The sequence below is a fragment of the Prionailurus bengalensis genome, chromosome D1 (genome assembly GCF_016509475.1).
Source record: "Prionailurus bengalensis isolate Pbe53 chromosome D1, Fcat_Pben_1.1_paternal_pri, whole genome shotgun sequence".
Taxonomy (NCBI): Eukaryota; Metazoa; Chordata; class Mammalia; order Carnivora; family Felidae; genus Prionailurus; species Prionailurus bengalensis.
In genome coordinates this window covers 61,782,230-61,800,144 of record NC_057346.1, presented here as the reverse complement: position 1 = coordinate 61,800,144, position 17,915 = coordinate 61,782,230, and the positions used below count along the sequence as shown (strand labels likewise).

At 41.6% G+C, this 17,915-nt stretch overlaps 3 protein-coding genes across 5 annotated transcripts; all 3 read left to right on the top strand.

The window, feature by feature from the left end:
• The first annotated feature begins 8,128 nt into the window (after window positions 1-8,128).
• On the top strand, window positions 8,129-9,784 carry LOC122483470 (hemoglobin subunit epsilon-2). Of its 3 annotated transcripts, none has more exons than XM_043580475.1 (3): window positions 8,129-8,332; window positions 8,445-8,667; window positions 9,580-9,784. In XM_043580475.1, the coding sequence occupies exons 1-3, from the start codon at window positions 8,241-8,243 to the stop codon at window positions 9,643-9,645; spliced, it is 381 nt and encodes a 126-aa protein (XP_043436410.1). In that variant the 5' UTR covers window positions 8,129-8,240; the 3' UTR covers window positions 9,646-9,784. The 3 variants fall into 3 exon arrangements, with proteins under 3 accessions (XP_043436410.1, XP_043436411.1, XP_043436409.1); XM_043580476.1 differs by lacking the exon at window positions 9,580-9,784 and adding an exon at window positions 9,052-9,510 and having other exon boundaries at window positions 8,130-8,332; XM_043580474.1 differs by having other exon boundaries at window positions 8,139-8,332; window positions 9,517-9,784.
• A 2,078-nt stretch (window positions 9,785-11,862) lies between these two features.
• Window positions 11,863-13,387, top strand: LOC122483469 (hemoglobin subunit beta-2). Its single transcript, XM_043580473.1, has 3 exons — window positions 11,863-12,018; window positions 12,150-12,372; window positions 13,133-13,387. Exons 1-3 carry the CDS (start codon window positions 11,927-11,929, stop codon window positions 13,259-13,261), a joined length of 444 nt encoding a protein of 147 aa, XP_043436408.1. The 5' UTR covers window positions 11,863-11,926; the 3' UTR covers window positions 13,262-13,387.
• Window positions 13,388-16,105: 2,718 nt separating this feature from the next.
• LOC122483468 (hemoglobin subunit beta-1) lies at window positions 16,106-17,435 on the top strand. Its single transcript, XM_043580472.1, has 3 exons — window positions 16,106-16,256; window positions 16,388-16,610; window positions 17,181-17,435. Exons 1-3 carry the CDS (start codon window positions 16,165-16,167, stop codon window positions 17,307-17,309), a joined length of 444 nt encoding a protein of 147 aa, XP_043436407.1. The 5' UTR covers window positions 16,106-16,164; the 3' UTR covers window positions 17,310-17,435.
• Window positions 17,436-17,915: the final 480 nt, after the last annotated feature.

Sequence of the window (17,915 nt, the reverse complement as noted above, 5' to 3'; positions counted from 1 at the left end):
CCCTCATTAAGTTCAGATATTAATTTTTTCATAGCAAGTGATATTAACTGAAATTATTTTGTAGATTGGCTTAATTATCCATTTTCTATATCTTCCATGCCATGTTATAAATGTTAAGAGGAAAGTTTTTTTCTCTTCCTCATTTATCTTAAGTCTCCAGTACTTAGAGCAATGATGACAGTTATTCAACAAACAGATATTAAATGAGGGTCTCAGAACACAAGAGAATGAGTGTTTGAAAAGAGTAATTCTCTAGTAGCAGAAATTCAGCTTTCATGTAGTAGGTTGAGTTCTTTAAAATTTAGAGTATCCTGTAAGTAACATGGAAGTGGATTTTCTAGTGTTATTCGTTTAAAGAGCAATCCTAGGGAGAAACAAACAAGCCAGTTTCCTAGAACTCTACAGGCAGGAGTAATAGACCCTGAGAGAAAAAATAAAATAAAATGAACCATTCCCTTTCCCGCTGAAAGTGAGCACTGTCTGGTCCTATAAATGCTTGCTTGAGATGCTTGAGACCAAAGTACCATAGGTTACAGGGACAGTAGTGTGTGGCATCCTGTCAGTGAAGATTGCTTCTGCTTACTAGAAATAAAGAGAAGTTAAACATAGCAAGCAAGGGTAGATCCAGCACATGCCAGAGACAACTGTCTTAATCTGCAGCCCATCCCACGGAATCTTCAACTACTCTCTGCATTGAACAAACACTGGCACCCTTCTCCCCCAACCAGCCTGAACACCTGTGTGCTCAGAGACAAATTGGAAAATACATGGAATCTTCCAGACTGCTGCCAGATGACTCCAAGGGAATATTCTGTTACTTAGGTAAGTAAGGAAAATGCTTAAATGGATTAAAAGACTATATAAAATGGATTAAAAAACACTGGAGTAACATCCAATCCTGCCCTAATCTACATATTTTTTTCCTATTCTGCTTCCTTTTGATGTTAGATAGAGACATTATTCCTATTTTAAGAAGTATTAAATTGTGTGCCCAATATAATCTTAAGAGATTTGAAAACCAAGAAGGGTGGTGGCCTCTTCTTGTAAAGATTGGCTGAACAACAGAATGATACATTATCGCAACTCTTCACTTAATGTGGAGGATATTTACAATTCTTCCTTTTTACTGTTTTAACCCAAGCCTCATCAACCATCTTCAAGTCATTGCAGGCTGCTGGTGGGGGCCAGGGAGGGGCTTGAGATGTGAATTGCATACTGGTTGGAGCCAGTAGGGATAGGTGCAGGAGGGAAGCGAGGTGGGGGGGGCGGGGATGAAGTATCAAATTGTGCATGAACAGCAGAGTCCCTCTGAGGAACGGGTATTTTTTTAAAATTTTCTTTTTAATGTTTATTTACTTTTTTTTTTTTTAATTTTTTTTTTCAACGTTTAGTTTATTTTTGGGACAGAGAGAGACAGAGCATGAACGGGGGAGGGGCAGAGAGAGGGAGACACAGAATCGGAAACAGGCTCCAGGCTCTGAGTCATCAGCCCAGAGCCCGACGCGGGGCTCGAACTCCCGGACCGCGAGATCGTGACCTGGCTGAAGTCGGACGCTTAACCGACTGCGCCACCCAGGCGCCCCAATGTTTATTTACTTTTGAGAGAAAGATACATAGGTATGGGGGGGGGGTGAGGGGCGGGGGGAGGTGGGCAGAGAGAGGGAGACACAGAATCCAAAGCAGGCTCCAGGCTCTGAGCTGTCAGCACAGAGCCTGCTGTGGGCCTTAAAGTCAGAGACCACGAGATCGTGATCTTAACGGACTGAGCCACCCAGGCTCCCCGGAGATGGGTGTTTTTTCAAAACAAAGGAATGATATAATCATTTTGGAAAGCATTTAGAGAGACCAGGTAATGAAGAGAAGGGAGTTAGTATTATTTTATGTTCAGGGAAACAGTCAAAATTATTGTTCAGGAGGGGAATATGAATAATAAGTTTTAATAAAATTGATACATATGTGGGTGCATATCCGATCAGAGAAGAAGTATAGACTTGGGACTGGCCGTAGCAACTTGGTGTGATGACAAAGTGACTGGGAAAAGAACAGGCAGGACAAAGATTCAGCGGGACTTGGAAATTGATTGACAGTGAGGAAGTCACAGATGATAGCCAGTTTCTTGTCTGGTGAGTAAGAAAGAAGGACTCTTTCTCTGTCTCTATTGACACGGAAAAAAATGCCCAGATGCCTCTTACTTTGAAGCTGGAAAGAACACAACTGCTCTCATGGCAATCATTTCAAACCTCAGCGTGTTGAAGAAGTCTCTAGAAAGCTCAAAGTGACTCAACAAATAATTAATAAGTTTCAAAAGACTGAATCTCCTTTCTACTCCCATTTCACTGATCTTTACTACTGCTTCTTCCCCAGAATCTTTCCCGCATGCACCCACCCCGAAGAGTTCCCCAAATGTAGGCTTCTTGGATGGGGCACATGAGGTCATGGCGGCTCCAATTCAACAGCCTCTGGAGTTTCTTTGGCATTTTCAGGAGTCCCACAGTCTTATATAACAACAGAGCAGAATAGACAGGAGTCACTGATGCACCATTCGCTTGCAGTCACTCACACACTTAAAACACATGTATAGAGCACCTTCTGCAAACACTTACAGTCTCTAACACTTTTGAATCCTGCATTTGTCTTATTCTCTATTTTAAACATCGCTCTATTTTCTAAATTAAAATGGCAGGATTTATTCTTTTCCTGTGTTTTTCTTATTTCTCCCCTGAGCACATCTTCCCTCCATCAGCCCTTTTTCCTTGCTGTCCTCGTGGATTGTGAACACGTACACACACACACACACACACACACACACACGCACACACACACAAAATGCATGCCTTCAACATCAGAGTATTTAATATTTGAATGGGCTCTCATATTTCTCAATAGTCTATAAAAGCCACTTGAGCAAAACAGTTTGGGAAGGAACAAGATATTCTTGCAATATTAATCTAGACAAGAGTACAAACAGATTAGAAATGGTATCAGTATCATGATTAAAATTCTCTAATGGCTTCCTACTCAAGATAATGAAGCTAATCCTGAAGAGCTGTAAGCATGTGTTACCTCTACTATCATCTCCGACCACTCTTTTCTTTGCTATTTCCATATCAACACCATTGACCCACTATTTGTCACTCTGCATATACGGGAACATTGCGTATGTGTGGGAGGGTGTGCGTTTTCCAGCCTTAGAGTTTTACATTTGCTATTCCAACTTCCAGAACCTTTCTTTCTTAGTATCTTCCCATGGCAGCAACTTCATGCCATTGTGGCCTCAGCTCAAATATTGCCCCCTTAAAGAGATCATTGCTAATATAATTGTGTCCCACTCGCAATGAGATATAAATTGTCCTCATAGCACCTGGATGATCTTAAGGCCACTTTTGTCCATTTGAGTAAGCAATGCTGTGATATGTCACAAGTAGACCCTAAGAACTTCAGGTAAATCTAGGAGATGTTCACACCCTCTTTTAGCTTTAGGACAGCTTAGACAACTGAGTACTGACCTGACTGCAATCTAGGATGGCTGTGAGAAGGGGAATATTTGGAAACATTGGAGTTGAGAGAACTGAACTAAGATCAAAGGGCCTAAGGAGCACTTCTCGAAATCTAGAGGGACCTGTTTGAATTCTTTGTTTTTAGAAGAGACTTGTATAGAGGTGAAGAAAAATGACTATTGGTAACTTGAACTTTACTTTTTTTCTCTCCTGGAGGCAGAAAAAACAAGGCCAAGGAGAAATATCTACGCAGGCAAATGTTGGCTCTATATAAGGAAGGAACCTACGGTTCACAAATACATTGCTAAGGTTATTCATATATAGGCTGGACACTTGTACAAAATTGCTCCTAGAGACCCATTTCAAACTTAAATCCTATAAATCCTAAGGTGGGCAGATCGTCTCTGAGGGAGGGAAATGGCAAGAACATGTGTTCTGGAGTGGGTATGGAAAGAAACCTGTGGGTCCTTGTTTTTCAGCCCACAAAATAGGAGGTTGGTCGTGGGGAGAAGAAAGAAAAAGTGGAATCATGGCCAGGGGTTAGTCCAGCAAGGAGAACACACTTGTGTTTAGTCACTGGGCAAGACCCCAGGTTTTGCGGGAAATTGACATTGGTGTGGTTCTAAATGGAAGTTGGCTGGCCAGATACCTGGAGGCCCACCTGGAACACTCTGTCCCTTGTACATATCTGTTACCTCTTGCCACCTCCACAGCTCCTGGGAAACTGGGATCACTGAGTCCCCTGTTTAGTATTGTAGAGTCAGCAAAGAAGAGCTTTATTTTCAAACAATAGCAATAGGAGTGGTAGCAGTAGTAGTAATGATAATAATAATAATAATAATAATAATAATAATAATAGCAATGGTAATAATAGTGCTTTGCTAAGAATTCTTTACTGATTGTCTTCAGTTCTACTTTTCCCATGTGCTGTTACACTTGTGACAATCCCAGGAATTATTTGTTGCACTGTGAGTATGTGTGTGTGTGTGTGTGTGTGTGCGCACGCGTGTGTGTGCATGCAATCTCCCCATTCAATATTTGTATGCAGTAAAGATTTTGGCAAGAAAATAAAAAACAATAGGGCAATGAAAGGAATATATGCTTGGGACATACATTTGGGGAAAACATACACTTAGGGGCTCTTCAAGTTAAAGCTAATGACATGTGGCTGGGGGCATGGGGGAGGCTGTGATGAGAGAGGATGGGTGTCATGGGACAAGAACTCCTCTGAACCAGATGATTACATGGGTCTGAGTGAGGACTCTGGTAAAGACAAAGGATGGAGATAGAGTACCAGTGGGGATTCTTCTAGGGAAAATTAACCCAGTTCTCAAAAGGTCAAGGTCCAGGCAAGGGCTGCAATTCCATTCTGCTAACAGGGGGGAACATGTTTTCTAAAAGCAGCTGGTTTGTCACAAGCTCTTGTGAGGATAGATTAGGGATGGGAGGGGTTGGAGGTCTGAGCAGGGGGATAACTCTTTGAAATCACCTCCAAAGAACCGGCCCTGGGCTTTAGGAAAGAACTTTGTGGCTTAAGTGGTGAGAGCCGCTGGGGACATTAAATTGACTGCATACCATCAGGAGACAGCATGCGGGAGATTTGCTACAGTGTTTCAAAGAAGGGAGATCCCTATAAACTACTCAGAGAGGTGGGGATTTAGGTGGGGGGAGATGAACCAGAAGAGGCTGAGAAGGCAGCTCAGCCAAGCAGATGAGCACTGAGAGATCAAAAGGGAAAGGAAAGATATTGCACAGAATAGTTGGGGAGGATCACAGGAGTATTCCTCTGACCAGAAGTTAATTTCGAGTTATAGACAAAGCTGTAATGTGATGGACAGGACAGTGAGAAAGTTAGCCTCGCTGTGGGTGTTGAGTAGATTAGCAATCACGCTGATGCCAGGTTTACAAATCTCTGCTCATTTCCCACGCCTTAGTGTAAAATACCCACACTCTACCCTCAGGTGCCCAAATGGTGAGGCCTGGGGCCGTCACTCCAACTTTGCTCCTTCCCACTCTTCCCTTAACATCTCTCTCTCTCAGATCTTGTCATGCCTTAAGCTTGTCGTGTTAGGCTTTTCTTTCTTTCTTTCTTTCTTTCTTTCTTTCTTTCTTTCTTTCTTTCTTTTTTTCTTTCTTTCTTTCTTTCTTTCTTTCTTTCTTTCTTTCTTTCTTTCTTTCTTTCTTTCTTTCTTTCTTTCTTTCTCCTTTTCTGTCCAGCCTCCAAGTTTCACACTTGCCTTTCCTGGCTTCAAGGAAACTACTTATGCCTGGCTCCATATTGTCATCAAGGTCCCAGTTCAAATGTATCTTCCTTTCAGACCTCTGTCCTTACATTATTTTTGTCTAGTCACTTGCCACCATGTCATCAGATGCATTTTGTTCCTCATCATATAACAAACACCATCTGAACTTCTTTGCTGATTTAATTATTAGTGTCAGTATCCTCTACCCACTAGAATGTGAGCACGATGAGACTAGATACATTGTTTTGTTTTTTCCAGGATTTCCAGTTGTTTTTTTTTTTTATTTTTTAATGTTTATTTATTTTTGAGAGAAGGGGAGGAGCAGGAAGAGGGAAAAGTCCAAGCAGGCTGGAACTCAAGACCGGTGAGATTATGATCTGAGCTGAAGTCAGATGCTTAACCAACTGAGCCACCCAGGATCCCCAAGATTCTCAGTTTTTAAAACAATGCATGGCATTATTGGCCTCGGTCAATATGTGTTTTTTAAATACGTGATGGATGAATGACCAGAAAACTGATAGATGACTGTGATGATGATCTAGCATCGATGCGATAAGCTTCCAGACAGCAGTGGGAACAGTGAGCATGGAAATAAAGTGGAAGTGTGAACTTCCACTTTATGGAAGTGTGAACGGGAGAAGTAAAAAATTCTTGCAAAGTAATTGTCTAAAGAAGGTGAGAGAAAAGCAGGAGTTAGAGGTAACTACCAGAGTCATTGTTGGTTTGCTGGAAATGTGGGAGGCTATTTGCCAACATTCAGAGATGCAGATATCCCCAAGTCTGTGGGGTCCCAGTGTGCACACAGTGGGCCAAACAAGCACCAGGGCCATCAGGGAACAAGGGCCCTGAGCCTTTCCCTCCGACCATGCACATGGCTAAGGGTAGGTGGGATTCCTGGCTGTGGTCAACATTTCCTTGGGTTTCTTTTATGTCATTGACTTCTTCCCTTGAAGAAATCTTTTTGGGATTGATTCACACATTTTTTCTTTATATCTCTGTACCAAAGTGTTCACATCAGCACAGCTTGGACTTGAGAGCTCACAGATAATCAAGTCTGTCATGATAAAGTAGCTTCCAGAACCTTAACAATTCTTATCCACAGTGTAAATGTAAGTTTTTTCCCAAGATAAATTGATAAAAGCCTTCACTATATCAAACAGACAAAGGATTTCTTTTATACTAGCAGAAATCCAACACTAATATATTGGGCTGAACTCTTTACATGTTAGAGTACCTTTGTAAATACACATGGAGATTATTTCTTAAATTGAGAAAAAAAAATTTTTTGTAAGAGTCATCTCCGGGAGAAACAAACAAACCAGCTTCCTGGAGCTTAAAACATGGGAACAATAAACTCTGAGATAGAGAGAGAGAGGAAAAAAATACATATATATTTTTTATATTTTATATAATATGATATATATATTTATATTTTATTATATATATACATATATAAATATAAATACATATATAATATAAAAATATATATAATTATATATTATATTTAAATATATATATATAATATAAACCATTTCCTCTATCCCTGGAAGTGTGCCCCATCTAGACCTATAAATGCTTGTGTGAGACGCATGAGACCAAAGCACATTAGGCTACAGGATAGTAGTGTGTGAAACACTGTCAGTGAGGATTGCCTCTGCCTGATTAGAAATGAGGAATGGTTAACCACAACAAAGGAGTGTAGATACAATAAATGCCAGAGACAACTCCCCTAATCCCTAGCTGTGGCCACAGAGTCTAATATTTTCTGTGGAACACTCCGTTTTCTCCAATACTCAATTCTGTATCTTTTTGAAACAACTGAGTTAATAGTTCCTATTGGCCAGAGACACTGTGTGTATAATCAGAGTGAACAAAATTGTTCAGACAAGGAGATGCACATATATTTTAATAGAACTCACCAACAATCAGGCAGTACTCAGTTCTCCAAATTACTTAGTTTTTACCTGTCCTATTTCTGAACTGAAGCTGGATTGGGATCTTTTCTTCTTCACTTATAAAAGTATAAGCCTCATCTAAGCTTTAGGAAAACTGGTGACCAAGAAAAGCTATGGCTTCTTTTATACCCAAAGAAAACATCAGAGTGATGTCTTGTAAACACCTGACACAATGCCCAGAAGATCTCTAATTCTTACGCCTCTGAATTCTAGTCATGCCTCATGGTCAGCCTGCAGGTCATCTCAGGGCTGATGGGGTGGGAAGACTGAGATACGACATGCATAGTGGATGGTGGGGAAGGGCAGCAGAATCCTCCTGATAGAGCCACCCAACACTATCAGAGACACAAATGTCCATCCTGCTGACCCTCCCTTGTCCAAACCCCACCCTGGTGGTGACAACCCACACTTGACCAATAGTCTCACCTCATTGGGAGAAGCAAGGGCCTGGAAACTAGAAGTGATGAATAAAAGGCCACACGGAGAAGCAGCAGCACAGACTTGCTTTTGGCACCTTAGTGATCACCAGTAAGCTCCCAGATACCATGGTGCATTTTACGGCTGAGGAGAAGGCTGCCGTTGTTAGCCTGTGGGCCAAGGTGAACGTGGAGTTGGTTGGAGGCGAGGTCCTCGGAAGGTAGGCACTGGAGGGGGGCAGGAAGGCAGAAAGTGTTCCTGAAAGGGGAACTGGTCAGGTTTCTTACATACTGTGACTTCGCATCTGGTCTGTGACTATGATCATCCCACAGGCTCCTGGTTGTTTATCCATGGACCCAGAGGTTCTTTGACAATTTTGGCAACTTATCCTCTGAGACTGCCATAATGGGCAACCCCAAGGTCAAGGCCCATGGCAAGAAGGTACTGACTTCCTTTGGAAACGCTGTTAAACATATGGATGACCTCAAGGACACCTTTGCTGAGCTGAGTGAGCTGCATTGTGACAAGATGCATGTGGATCCTGAGAACTTCAAGGTGAGTTCTAGGCATGCTTATGCTCTGTTCCTTCACCCCAGATATTTGCATTGTGGGTACATTAGGAAACACAGGTACTTAAGTCTGATTCTATGAAGGTAATTGTTGGGATGTAATATTTAAGGAAGAGCTTGATTTTGGTAGTTAAGTTGTTCCAAACGTCATAGTTAAGATGGAGTAGGATAATTATTGTGACCAGTGGAGACCACTGGCCATCTTATATTTCTGAAACAATTATTATGACCAGGGAAGAACACTGGCCACAACTGAGTTAAATGGTTTTGGCCTGAGCATACAATTACAGGAAGAAGAATGCCTTACCTTTGGTAATTGAAATTTTGTCTAAAAATGATGAATACATTTATGCATGATTCTTGAGTTTAGAACCTGGACTAAGCAAGACAAAATAACAGCAATCTTTTCAATGGATGATTGTGAACCCTGCCCCCTTTAGCAGTGATGGAATGCTCTCATATACATGGCAGAAGATTCTTTGTCATGTGAGTGACCAAACAATTTGAATGTACATATTATCTGGGGACTTAGACTATACTCGCAGTACTATAATCCTACTTAAAAAAACGACAGAGTCTCTACAAAAGAGAAGCCATCCATAGCAATATTCTAATGTGGAAGCTGGCAGGGCAAATGAGAGAAGGCCAGACACAATGGAAAGTTCAGGGCTAGGAGTCATATTGATGCCGATGTCAAGCATATTATGGTAAACTTCTGTGGGATCATGACCCTGAAAGTTACTCAATCTCTTATCAGGAAGATAATGGATGTGACCAGCTTGAGGCTTTCTGTTCACTAGGTACCATTTTCTTTTTATCCCCACTCTCTCCCCAGCTTCTAGGCAACATGATTTTGATTGTCTTGGCAACTCACTTCAGCAAGGAGTTTTCTCCACAGGTGCAAGCTGCTTGGCAGAAGCTGACCACTGCTGTGGCTAATGCCCTGGCCCACAGGTACCACTGAGGTGCTTATATAACCATGTTGGCACCTACTGGATGGCCCTGTGTTCCAAGAGTCCATCTCCTGCAGATGGGCAGTGTCCTGCCCCCTTACTTAAGTGCTATATGATAAAAATAAAATAAACATTGTGCTCTATAAGAAACATCCTTGTCTTCTCTCTCTGTCTTTATCTCTTATGTTGATTCAGCTAAAAGAAAGCAATCCTATAAGGAATGGGGTTATTTGAAATAAGGAGTTTGGGGAGGATAGAGAAGAGACCCTTATAAGATTCTTCAAGATAAGAGTGGCTTTGGGCACCTGGGTGGCTCAGTCAGTTAAGCATCCAACTCTTGGTTTCAGCTCAGGTCATGTGCGTTCAAGTCCTGCATTGGGCTCTACACTGAAGTCGTGGAGCCTGCTTTAGATTCTCTCTCTCCCCTTCCTTCTCTGCCCCTCCCCCACTTGTTCTCTCTCTCTCTCTCTCTCTCTCTCTCTCCCTCTCAAAATAAATCAATAAACTTAAAAAAAGAGTAGCTTCAAACGAAGGTACTTCTAGGAAGGAAAGTAGTTGAATAATGTCTTCAGCAAAAGGGAGTGAATGGAGATACTCTAGAGAAATGTAAGAAGAATGTTGTGGTGAGTTGGGGTTCACAGAGGGGACTGTATAGGCTCAGAGCTCTTTGGTGCTATATTTTGCTTCCATTTAATATAAGAAACATGTTTTTATCAACTGTAATAGAGTTCAGATGGGACTACCCAGAGACCTAGGCAAGGACCATGCTCTAAACTTTCCCTAGTGTCTTCAGTGGTATTAATGGAGGAACTGTCTCTAAGGCATAGGAAGTAACTGCTTTGATTTGAATCTGTACCTCACCTGCTAGTTCTGTGACCTGGAACATGTTTCCAATTCCTTTGGTGGAGACAAAAGGCCATTAATGTGGGAAAATGACAAATGCAGGGTCTAAGTGACAGAGGAGAAATCAGTCCCTTGAAAGCAGCACAGCGGCATAAAATTAGGGACACTCCTGCCAGGAAAAAGCAGAAAAGAAACTATCATTATAAGCAAAGTACCAGTGAAATTTCTTGCACACACGAGTAACATAGTGAATAGGGAATTTTAGGGAACCTAATCCATGTATGGATATAGAACTGACAAGACAGGGTCTAACGTGGATCTATCCATAGGAATGTGCTGTGATTAGAATGAGGGCAAAGGACCGAACTTCACAGGGGCAATTAAACTAAGAAAAAAGTAAAGTATCATTGTGGCAAAGATACCGCAGGACTTGGAAGAGAGTCAGTAGAGAGTAGTGAAGTCACAGATGATAGCCAGGTTCCTTGTCTGGTGAATGAAAAGAGGAAAACCTATTCTCAGAACAGAAAATGCCGAGAGTCTCTTGTATGGAGCTGGCAGTTGAGCACAGCCATTTTTGTGGCCATCACTTCAAATTCCAATACCCAAGCCCCTGGCATAGAAGCAAAAAGCCTGGGCTTTGGGAATAGCAGGAAAAGATCAAATTACATCCCCATCACCTCGAAAAGTTTAGTCAACATTTCCCAGAATGAATTTCCTTGTTTGTAAAGTGGAATAATAATTCCTACCTCACAAATATATTACAAAGTTTTCTGTTTTTGTTTTTCTTCCAAGATTTTATTCAAATTTAACTTAGTTAATATATAGCGTAGTATTGGTTTCAAGAGTAGAATTCAGTGATTCATCACTTACATGTAACACCCAGTGTTCAACACAAGTGCCATCCTTAATGCCCATCACCCATTTAGCCCATCCCCCCAACCTCTCCTCCAGCAACCCTCAGTTTGTTCTCTACAGTTAAGAGTCTCTTGTGGTTTGTCCCCCTCTCTGTTTCTATCTTCTTTCATTTTTTCTTCCATTCCATCTACTTTGCTTCTTAAATTCCACATGTGAGTGAAATCATATAGTATTTGTCTTTCTCTGATTCGTTTTGCTTAGTGTAATACACTCTAGTTCCATCCACATTGTTGCAAATGGCAACATTTCACTCTTTTCTGATGGCGGAGTAATATTCCAGTGTGTGTGTGTGTGTGTGTGTGTGTGTGTGTGTGTGTATTTGCTTTTGAAACATTTAGAACATTTGAAGGACGGCTATGGCTGTCATCATTCAGACCTCCCCCTGCAGGACCACACCTAGGCCTGGGCCAATCTGCTCACGGGAGCAGGGAGGGTAAGATCAGGCCTGGGCATAAAAGGAAGAACAGGGATAGTACCAGCTTACATTTGCTTCTGACACAACTGTGTTCGCTAGCAACCACACAAACAGACAACATGGGATTTCTGAGTGCTGAGGAGAAGGGTCTGGTCAATGGCCTGTGGGGCAAGGTGAACGTGGATGAAGTTGGTGGTGAGGCCCTGGGCAGGTTGGTATCCAGGTTGCAAGGCAAGCCTAAGGAGAGTGAATGGATGCTGGGCAGGTGGAGAAGGCTAAGTCCCTGGGGCTTCTGACAGGCACTGACTCCCTCTGTCCCTCTGTGCTGTTTTCACCTCTCAGGCTGCTGGTTGTCTACCCCTGGACTCAGAGGTTCTTTCAGTCCTTTGGGGACCTGTCTTCTGCTGATGCCATTATGAGCAACAGTAAGGTGAAAGCCCATGGCAAGAAGGTGCTGAACTCCTTCAGTGATGGCCTGAAAAACATCGACGACCTCAAGGGCGCCTTTGCTAAGCTCAGCGAGCTGCACTGTGACAAGCTGCACGTGGATCCCGAGAACTTCAGGGTGAGTCTAGGATATCTTCCGTTTGTTTTTTCTTTTCACTTTCTAGTCTTCTACTCTGGTTCCTTTACCTACCTGTTCATCCTCCAGCTTCCTTTTTACTTTAGAATATATCATCATTGAATGCTTTTCAAAATGTATGTAGTTTCATATTTTTCATTCAGTATTCCACGTCGTTTCCTTTCTCACATTCTTGTTTTTTTTTAATCAAGCTCTTACTTAATAGTTTATCTTTTGCTTCTCTCTTTTTCTCCCTAATTTTTTTCCCTACTCAGTACCCAAATTATACATACTAGCTCTCATCTTCTACTTCTACACTTGGAATAGTCTTTCTATCTCTCCAAATGGGGATTGGAAGGGCTCCTCAAAGGGGAGAGGCTCAAGATGTCATCTAGAGTCCAAAAATCAGTTCAGAATTAAAGAATAATTGGAATTTTATGGAATCAAGACTCAATGGAAAGGAAAGGAAAGTGAATATCTTAGGATGGTAGACCAGAAGTAGGGAAGTAGGGAAGCAGTAGTTGCTAAAACAGCCATCATCAGACTAATTAATCCGTTCCTTATTATATAAAACATATATAATAAAACTATACAGTATACATACATATATGGTTACTCATTTCTGCCTATGGAGATAACCTGAAGATCAATTTGGGCTAGAGCATGGGCAGGAAAAAAAAAGATTGTTGGCTCAGTTTCTCAGAAGCCAAGCTTGATTTCTCTGTTAATCATGTATATTTTTCTATCTATGTCTTCCCCACAGCTCCTGGGCAACGTGCTGGTGTGTGTGCTGGCCCACCACTTTGGCCATGAATTCAACCCCCAGGTGCAGGCTGCCTTTCAGAAGGTGGTGGCTGGTGTGGCCAGTGCCTTGGCCCACAAGTACCATTGAGGTCATGGCCTATTTTCTGGTGACCACTGGAAGAACCTAGTTCCCTAAATTCGATCTTCTGAACTTGATGAAATAATGTCCACCTTCAAGGGTATGACTTCTGTCTAATAAAGAACTTTAACTCAACTTCCTGAGTCATTTCACTTTTATTTTATTTTATTATTTTATTTTATTTTATTTTTGTCTGGAGGTATGCTAAATCCCTTAAGATCTACAGATAGGAAGCTCTTATGTTTTATTCAAAGAGGTCAAGGAAAATGAGAAAAGGAGGGGCACCATACATAGTCACTAATGTAGGACACTTCTCCCTCCTGAGCATTTGCATTGTCCAGACAGTTTTAAATACATAGAGAATACTGGCATTACAGGGCCTCTGTGGAAGGCTTCACACAAAAGACATAGCCTTCAGGCTAATGCTTTGATCTATTTCCAACATTTACTAAAAAAATACTGTGCTCAGCTGGAGACATAATGAATGATCAAGACACTGTCCTGTTTCTTTTTTTGCCTACATGCCTTGCTTGCAGTGTAGCTTTCAATACCACACTTTCTCAAGTGCTCCTGCTTTAAGGAATAACTTCCATCTTTTACTTGCCCCAAAAACCCTCATAAATAATTCCTGCTCCCACCCTCCCATTTTAGACAAAATTCAATGCTTGTTTATTACTTGTGAGGCCTTTGGACCCTGGCCTTAATAAACTTTCCAATATTGCCTAAGGAAATCCTTCCAAACCCATCCCTTCTACTTATTTTTAACATTTCTTCTTATCCATCACACTCACATTCTATGCTGTATAAATGTGTCTGACCATTTTATACTGTCCTATATGACTACTGTGCTCTGTTAAGTTCCTCCATAGGCAGTGAGTGAATATGTACTAAATGAAATAGTCAGTGGATGAATAAGTGATTATTCCCCATCTTTGAACTGTGGAACTAGAGAACAATCTGAGCAAGGGACCATTGCATAGAGTTCCTCTGGTATTGATGCTACAATATGCAATGAGGAAGCACATAGGGAAGTAAAACACCGATCAGAGATTTGCTTTCTGTTCCTTGTTTGCTGGACATTGGGCCTTATGAACTAATGCCTTACATATTTGTAAAAGTTCCCAGAATGAAGTCAAGATTCTGCCCCTGGAGATATACAGTTTCATATTTAACTTGGGAAAAAATTGCCCCATTGCTTTTCATTAGTCAACACCATGGCCAACTTAGCGATGTCAATAAAAGCTTGAGCCCAGTGGAGGAAATGCCAGTGGCAATTATAAACTGAAACATTAAGTATCTTGTAATAATTACCACATACTTTATCAAAGTTATGGCTAGGTTGACTTAATGCTTTTCATATAAGGCTACGACTTTTAAAAACTGTATGTCCATAACTTTTCTGAGTTCTGCTCTTCTTAGGGTATTTTTGCTTTATTTAATTTTATGAATTTAATTTAATTTAATTTTTGAAAGGATACTAAACTGAGGTAATTGAGAGATTGTGCATCTGGAAGAGAAGTGTAAAAGATAACTTTCTTGACCCAGGAAAATATGTATTAGATTGTTGAAATGCCTAGATGACTGAAGGGGATTTAAAATTGAACACTACTGCATGTACAAAAGTGTTTTGGTTCAGTGGCATTTTTGAAACACGTAAAACAACATACCTCTGGATGACAATCAAGAGAATCTTCTTCAGGATGGATAGTCATGAAGAGAATCTTGAAGTCATACTCTTCATTACACTCAGACTAGGCCCATCCTGGTTCAAAACATTAAGAACTGTGCAAACTTGACATACTGGAGAAAAATAAAATTTAAAAAATTATCTCTCTCGGGGACTCTGTGTGTGTGTGCATGTGTGTGTGTGTGCACATGTGTGCACATGTGTGCATATGTGTAAGTGTGTATGTTAGTGCCCAATGGAGCTGGAATCAAGATAAAGCAGACATCCTGTGGTTCCCCTTCACAGGGTAGAAATAAGTTTAAAAGGAAAAGAGGGCACTGGGTCTAGAAGCTTTCTAGAATCTTCAAATATTGATCAGGATTTGAGCCCGAGGCTCAGAACATAGCCACATATATTCTTATTTTTCTCTGATAAGTCTGAGCTTTTGATGTCTTATTACAACTTTCAGCCTTGTCACTGCAGAGTCATGAGTAAGAAAAGGAGAAGTCCATTTCCCTCTTCAGTCATGCTAAGTAGCAACGGTAAGATAGAACAGCAGTTCTTGTCCGGAAGCCAGGAAGATGGTGGCTCTAGCAGTTGTCAGCACAAAAGAGTGGTCCATACATTAATGGCCAAAGAAGACTGAAGGAAGAAGATATAACAGAACTTAGGGGAGCCATTTCTGAGTACAAGTAATGGTAGGGGAAGTCTAAGTAGGTGCTACTTTCTGTCAGTCAAGATAGCAAAGCTATGGCTTTGACAATTTGGTACGTTACATTTAAAATATAAACATACTCCATATTGTTATTTAGTAAGGCCTCTGAATTTCTCATGACATATCTACAAAAGATATGTCCAGACCTCCCTTTGCACACTTACACCTGAACTCTGATATCAGGAGTGTGAAATAGAGTCTTGGAAACAGTCTGAATGTAAAGCAATGGTAAAGCTAATGGAGGTTTAAATTTAGTAAAATGAAACTCAAAGCCTACAGGTCAAACAAAATGTGTGTGTGTGTGTGTGTGTGTGTGTATTTGCTTTTGAAACATTTAGAACATTTGAAGGACGGCTATGGCTGTCATCATTCAGACCTCCCCCTGCAGGACCACACCTAGGCCTGGGCCAATCTGCTCACGGGAGCAGGGAGGGTAAGATCAGGCCTGGGCATAAAAGGAAGAGCAGGGATAGCTACCAGCTTACACTTGTTTCTGGCACAACTGTGTTCGCTAGCAACCACACAGACACCATGTCGTTTCTGAGTGCTGAGGAGAAGGGTCTGGTCAATGGCCTGTGGGGCAAGGTGAACGTGGATGAAGTTGGCGGTGAGGCCCTGGGCAGGTTGGTATCCAGGTTGCAAGGCAAGCCTAAGGAGAGTGAATGGATGCTGGGCAGGTGGAGAAGGCTAAGTCCCTGGGGCTTCTGACAGGCACTGACTCCCTCTGTCCCTCTGTGCTGTTTTCACCTCTCAGGCTGCTGGTTGTCTACCCCTGGACTCAGAGGTTCTTTCAGTCCTTTGGGGACCTGTCTTCTGCTGATGCCATTATGAGCAACAGTAAGGTGAAGGCCCATGGCAAGAAGGTGCTGAACTCCTTCAGTGATGGCCTGAAAAACATCGACGACCTCAAGGGCGCCTTTGCTAAGCTCAGCGAGCTGCACTGTGACAAGCTGCACGTGGATCCCGAGAACTTCAGGGTGAGTCTATGAGGTAGTCTCCTTCTCTTCCCTTTTCTGGACAAGCTCATGTTGTCCGTAAAGGTTATGGATATCTGGATGTTGTTTAAAATGGGAAAGAGGTATTCTAGTTGCACCAATATGGACTATTCAGGACTATTTTATTTCACCCTCTTTGCTTGTCCTCTTTTTGTTCTCTGTAATGACTTTCCTTGATTGTTTCAATTAAACTTTGAGTGTTTAATTTAAACACTTCTCTTAATCCACCTAAAATTTTTTAGTCTAATGATTTTTTCCCTTATCTCTTCCTTTGAAAGCAAGGAGGGTAAAATATGATTGCTTCTTTACATAGTTTGAAAGAATAACCGTGATATTTAAGTTCCAGTTTAGGTCAGAAGGAAAGAAACATTTCTAAATGTAAAATCAGGCTGATATGGTTAGAGTCACATCAATAGCAGCATCTGAAATCCAGTACGTTTCTGCTTATATTCTATGTGCACAACTTGCATCTGTGGATGGGGCTGGGGTACTCTGAGCCTAAGCTGGATCCCTCTGCTAACCATGTACATACCTCTTGTCTCTTCCCCACAGCTCCTGGGCAATGTGCTGGTGTGTGTGCTGGCCCACCACTTTGGCCATGAATTCAACCCCCAGGTGCAGGCTGCCTTTCAGAAGGTGGTGGCTGGTGTGGCCAGTGCCTTGGCCCACAGATACCACTGAGCTCCCTTTCTTGCTTTCCAGGGAAAGTCCCTTGGTCCCCAGACCTTAATACCTGGACATGTCTAAATCATGAAATTCTTTGAACATCTGGCTCCTGCCTAATAAAGAATATTTATTTTCATTGCACTGGTGTATTTAAATTATTTCTGCATCTCTCACTCGAATGGGTACGTGGTATGGGATAGCAAAGCATTTAAAACATAAAGAAATGAGGGGCTAGTTCAGACCTTGGGAAAATATATCTAATATCTTAGCCTCCATGACAGGAGAGGTCGTAAATAGCTACATATGTGGGAAACAGATCCTGCTGCCTATTTTACTTTCCCTTAGAGAAGGATTCAAGTGGAGGCTTGATTTGGGGTTTGGATTTTTCCTATGCTTTATTTAAGTCATTTATTTTATATAGCCTTCCTTATAAATGTCTTCCCTTTCTCCAGTTGTCCAGAGCCTCACAGTCCTAAATCCACCAAGTTTTTCTTCCTGAAGGTTCCACTGTTCCTCTAAGATTTCCCTTCATCTTTTGCTGTACCGTTACTTGCCCTCCTCATCACTCTTATCCTGGTTCCCTCTATCATCTTATAACAGAGACTCCATATGAAGGACCCA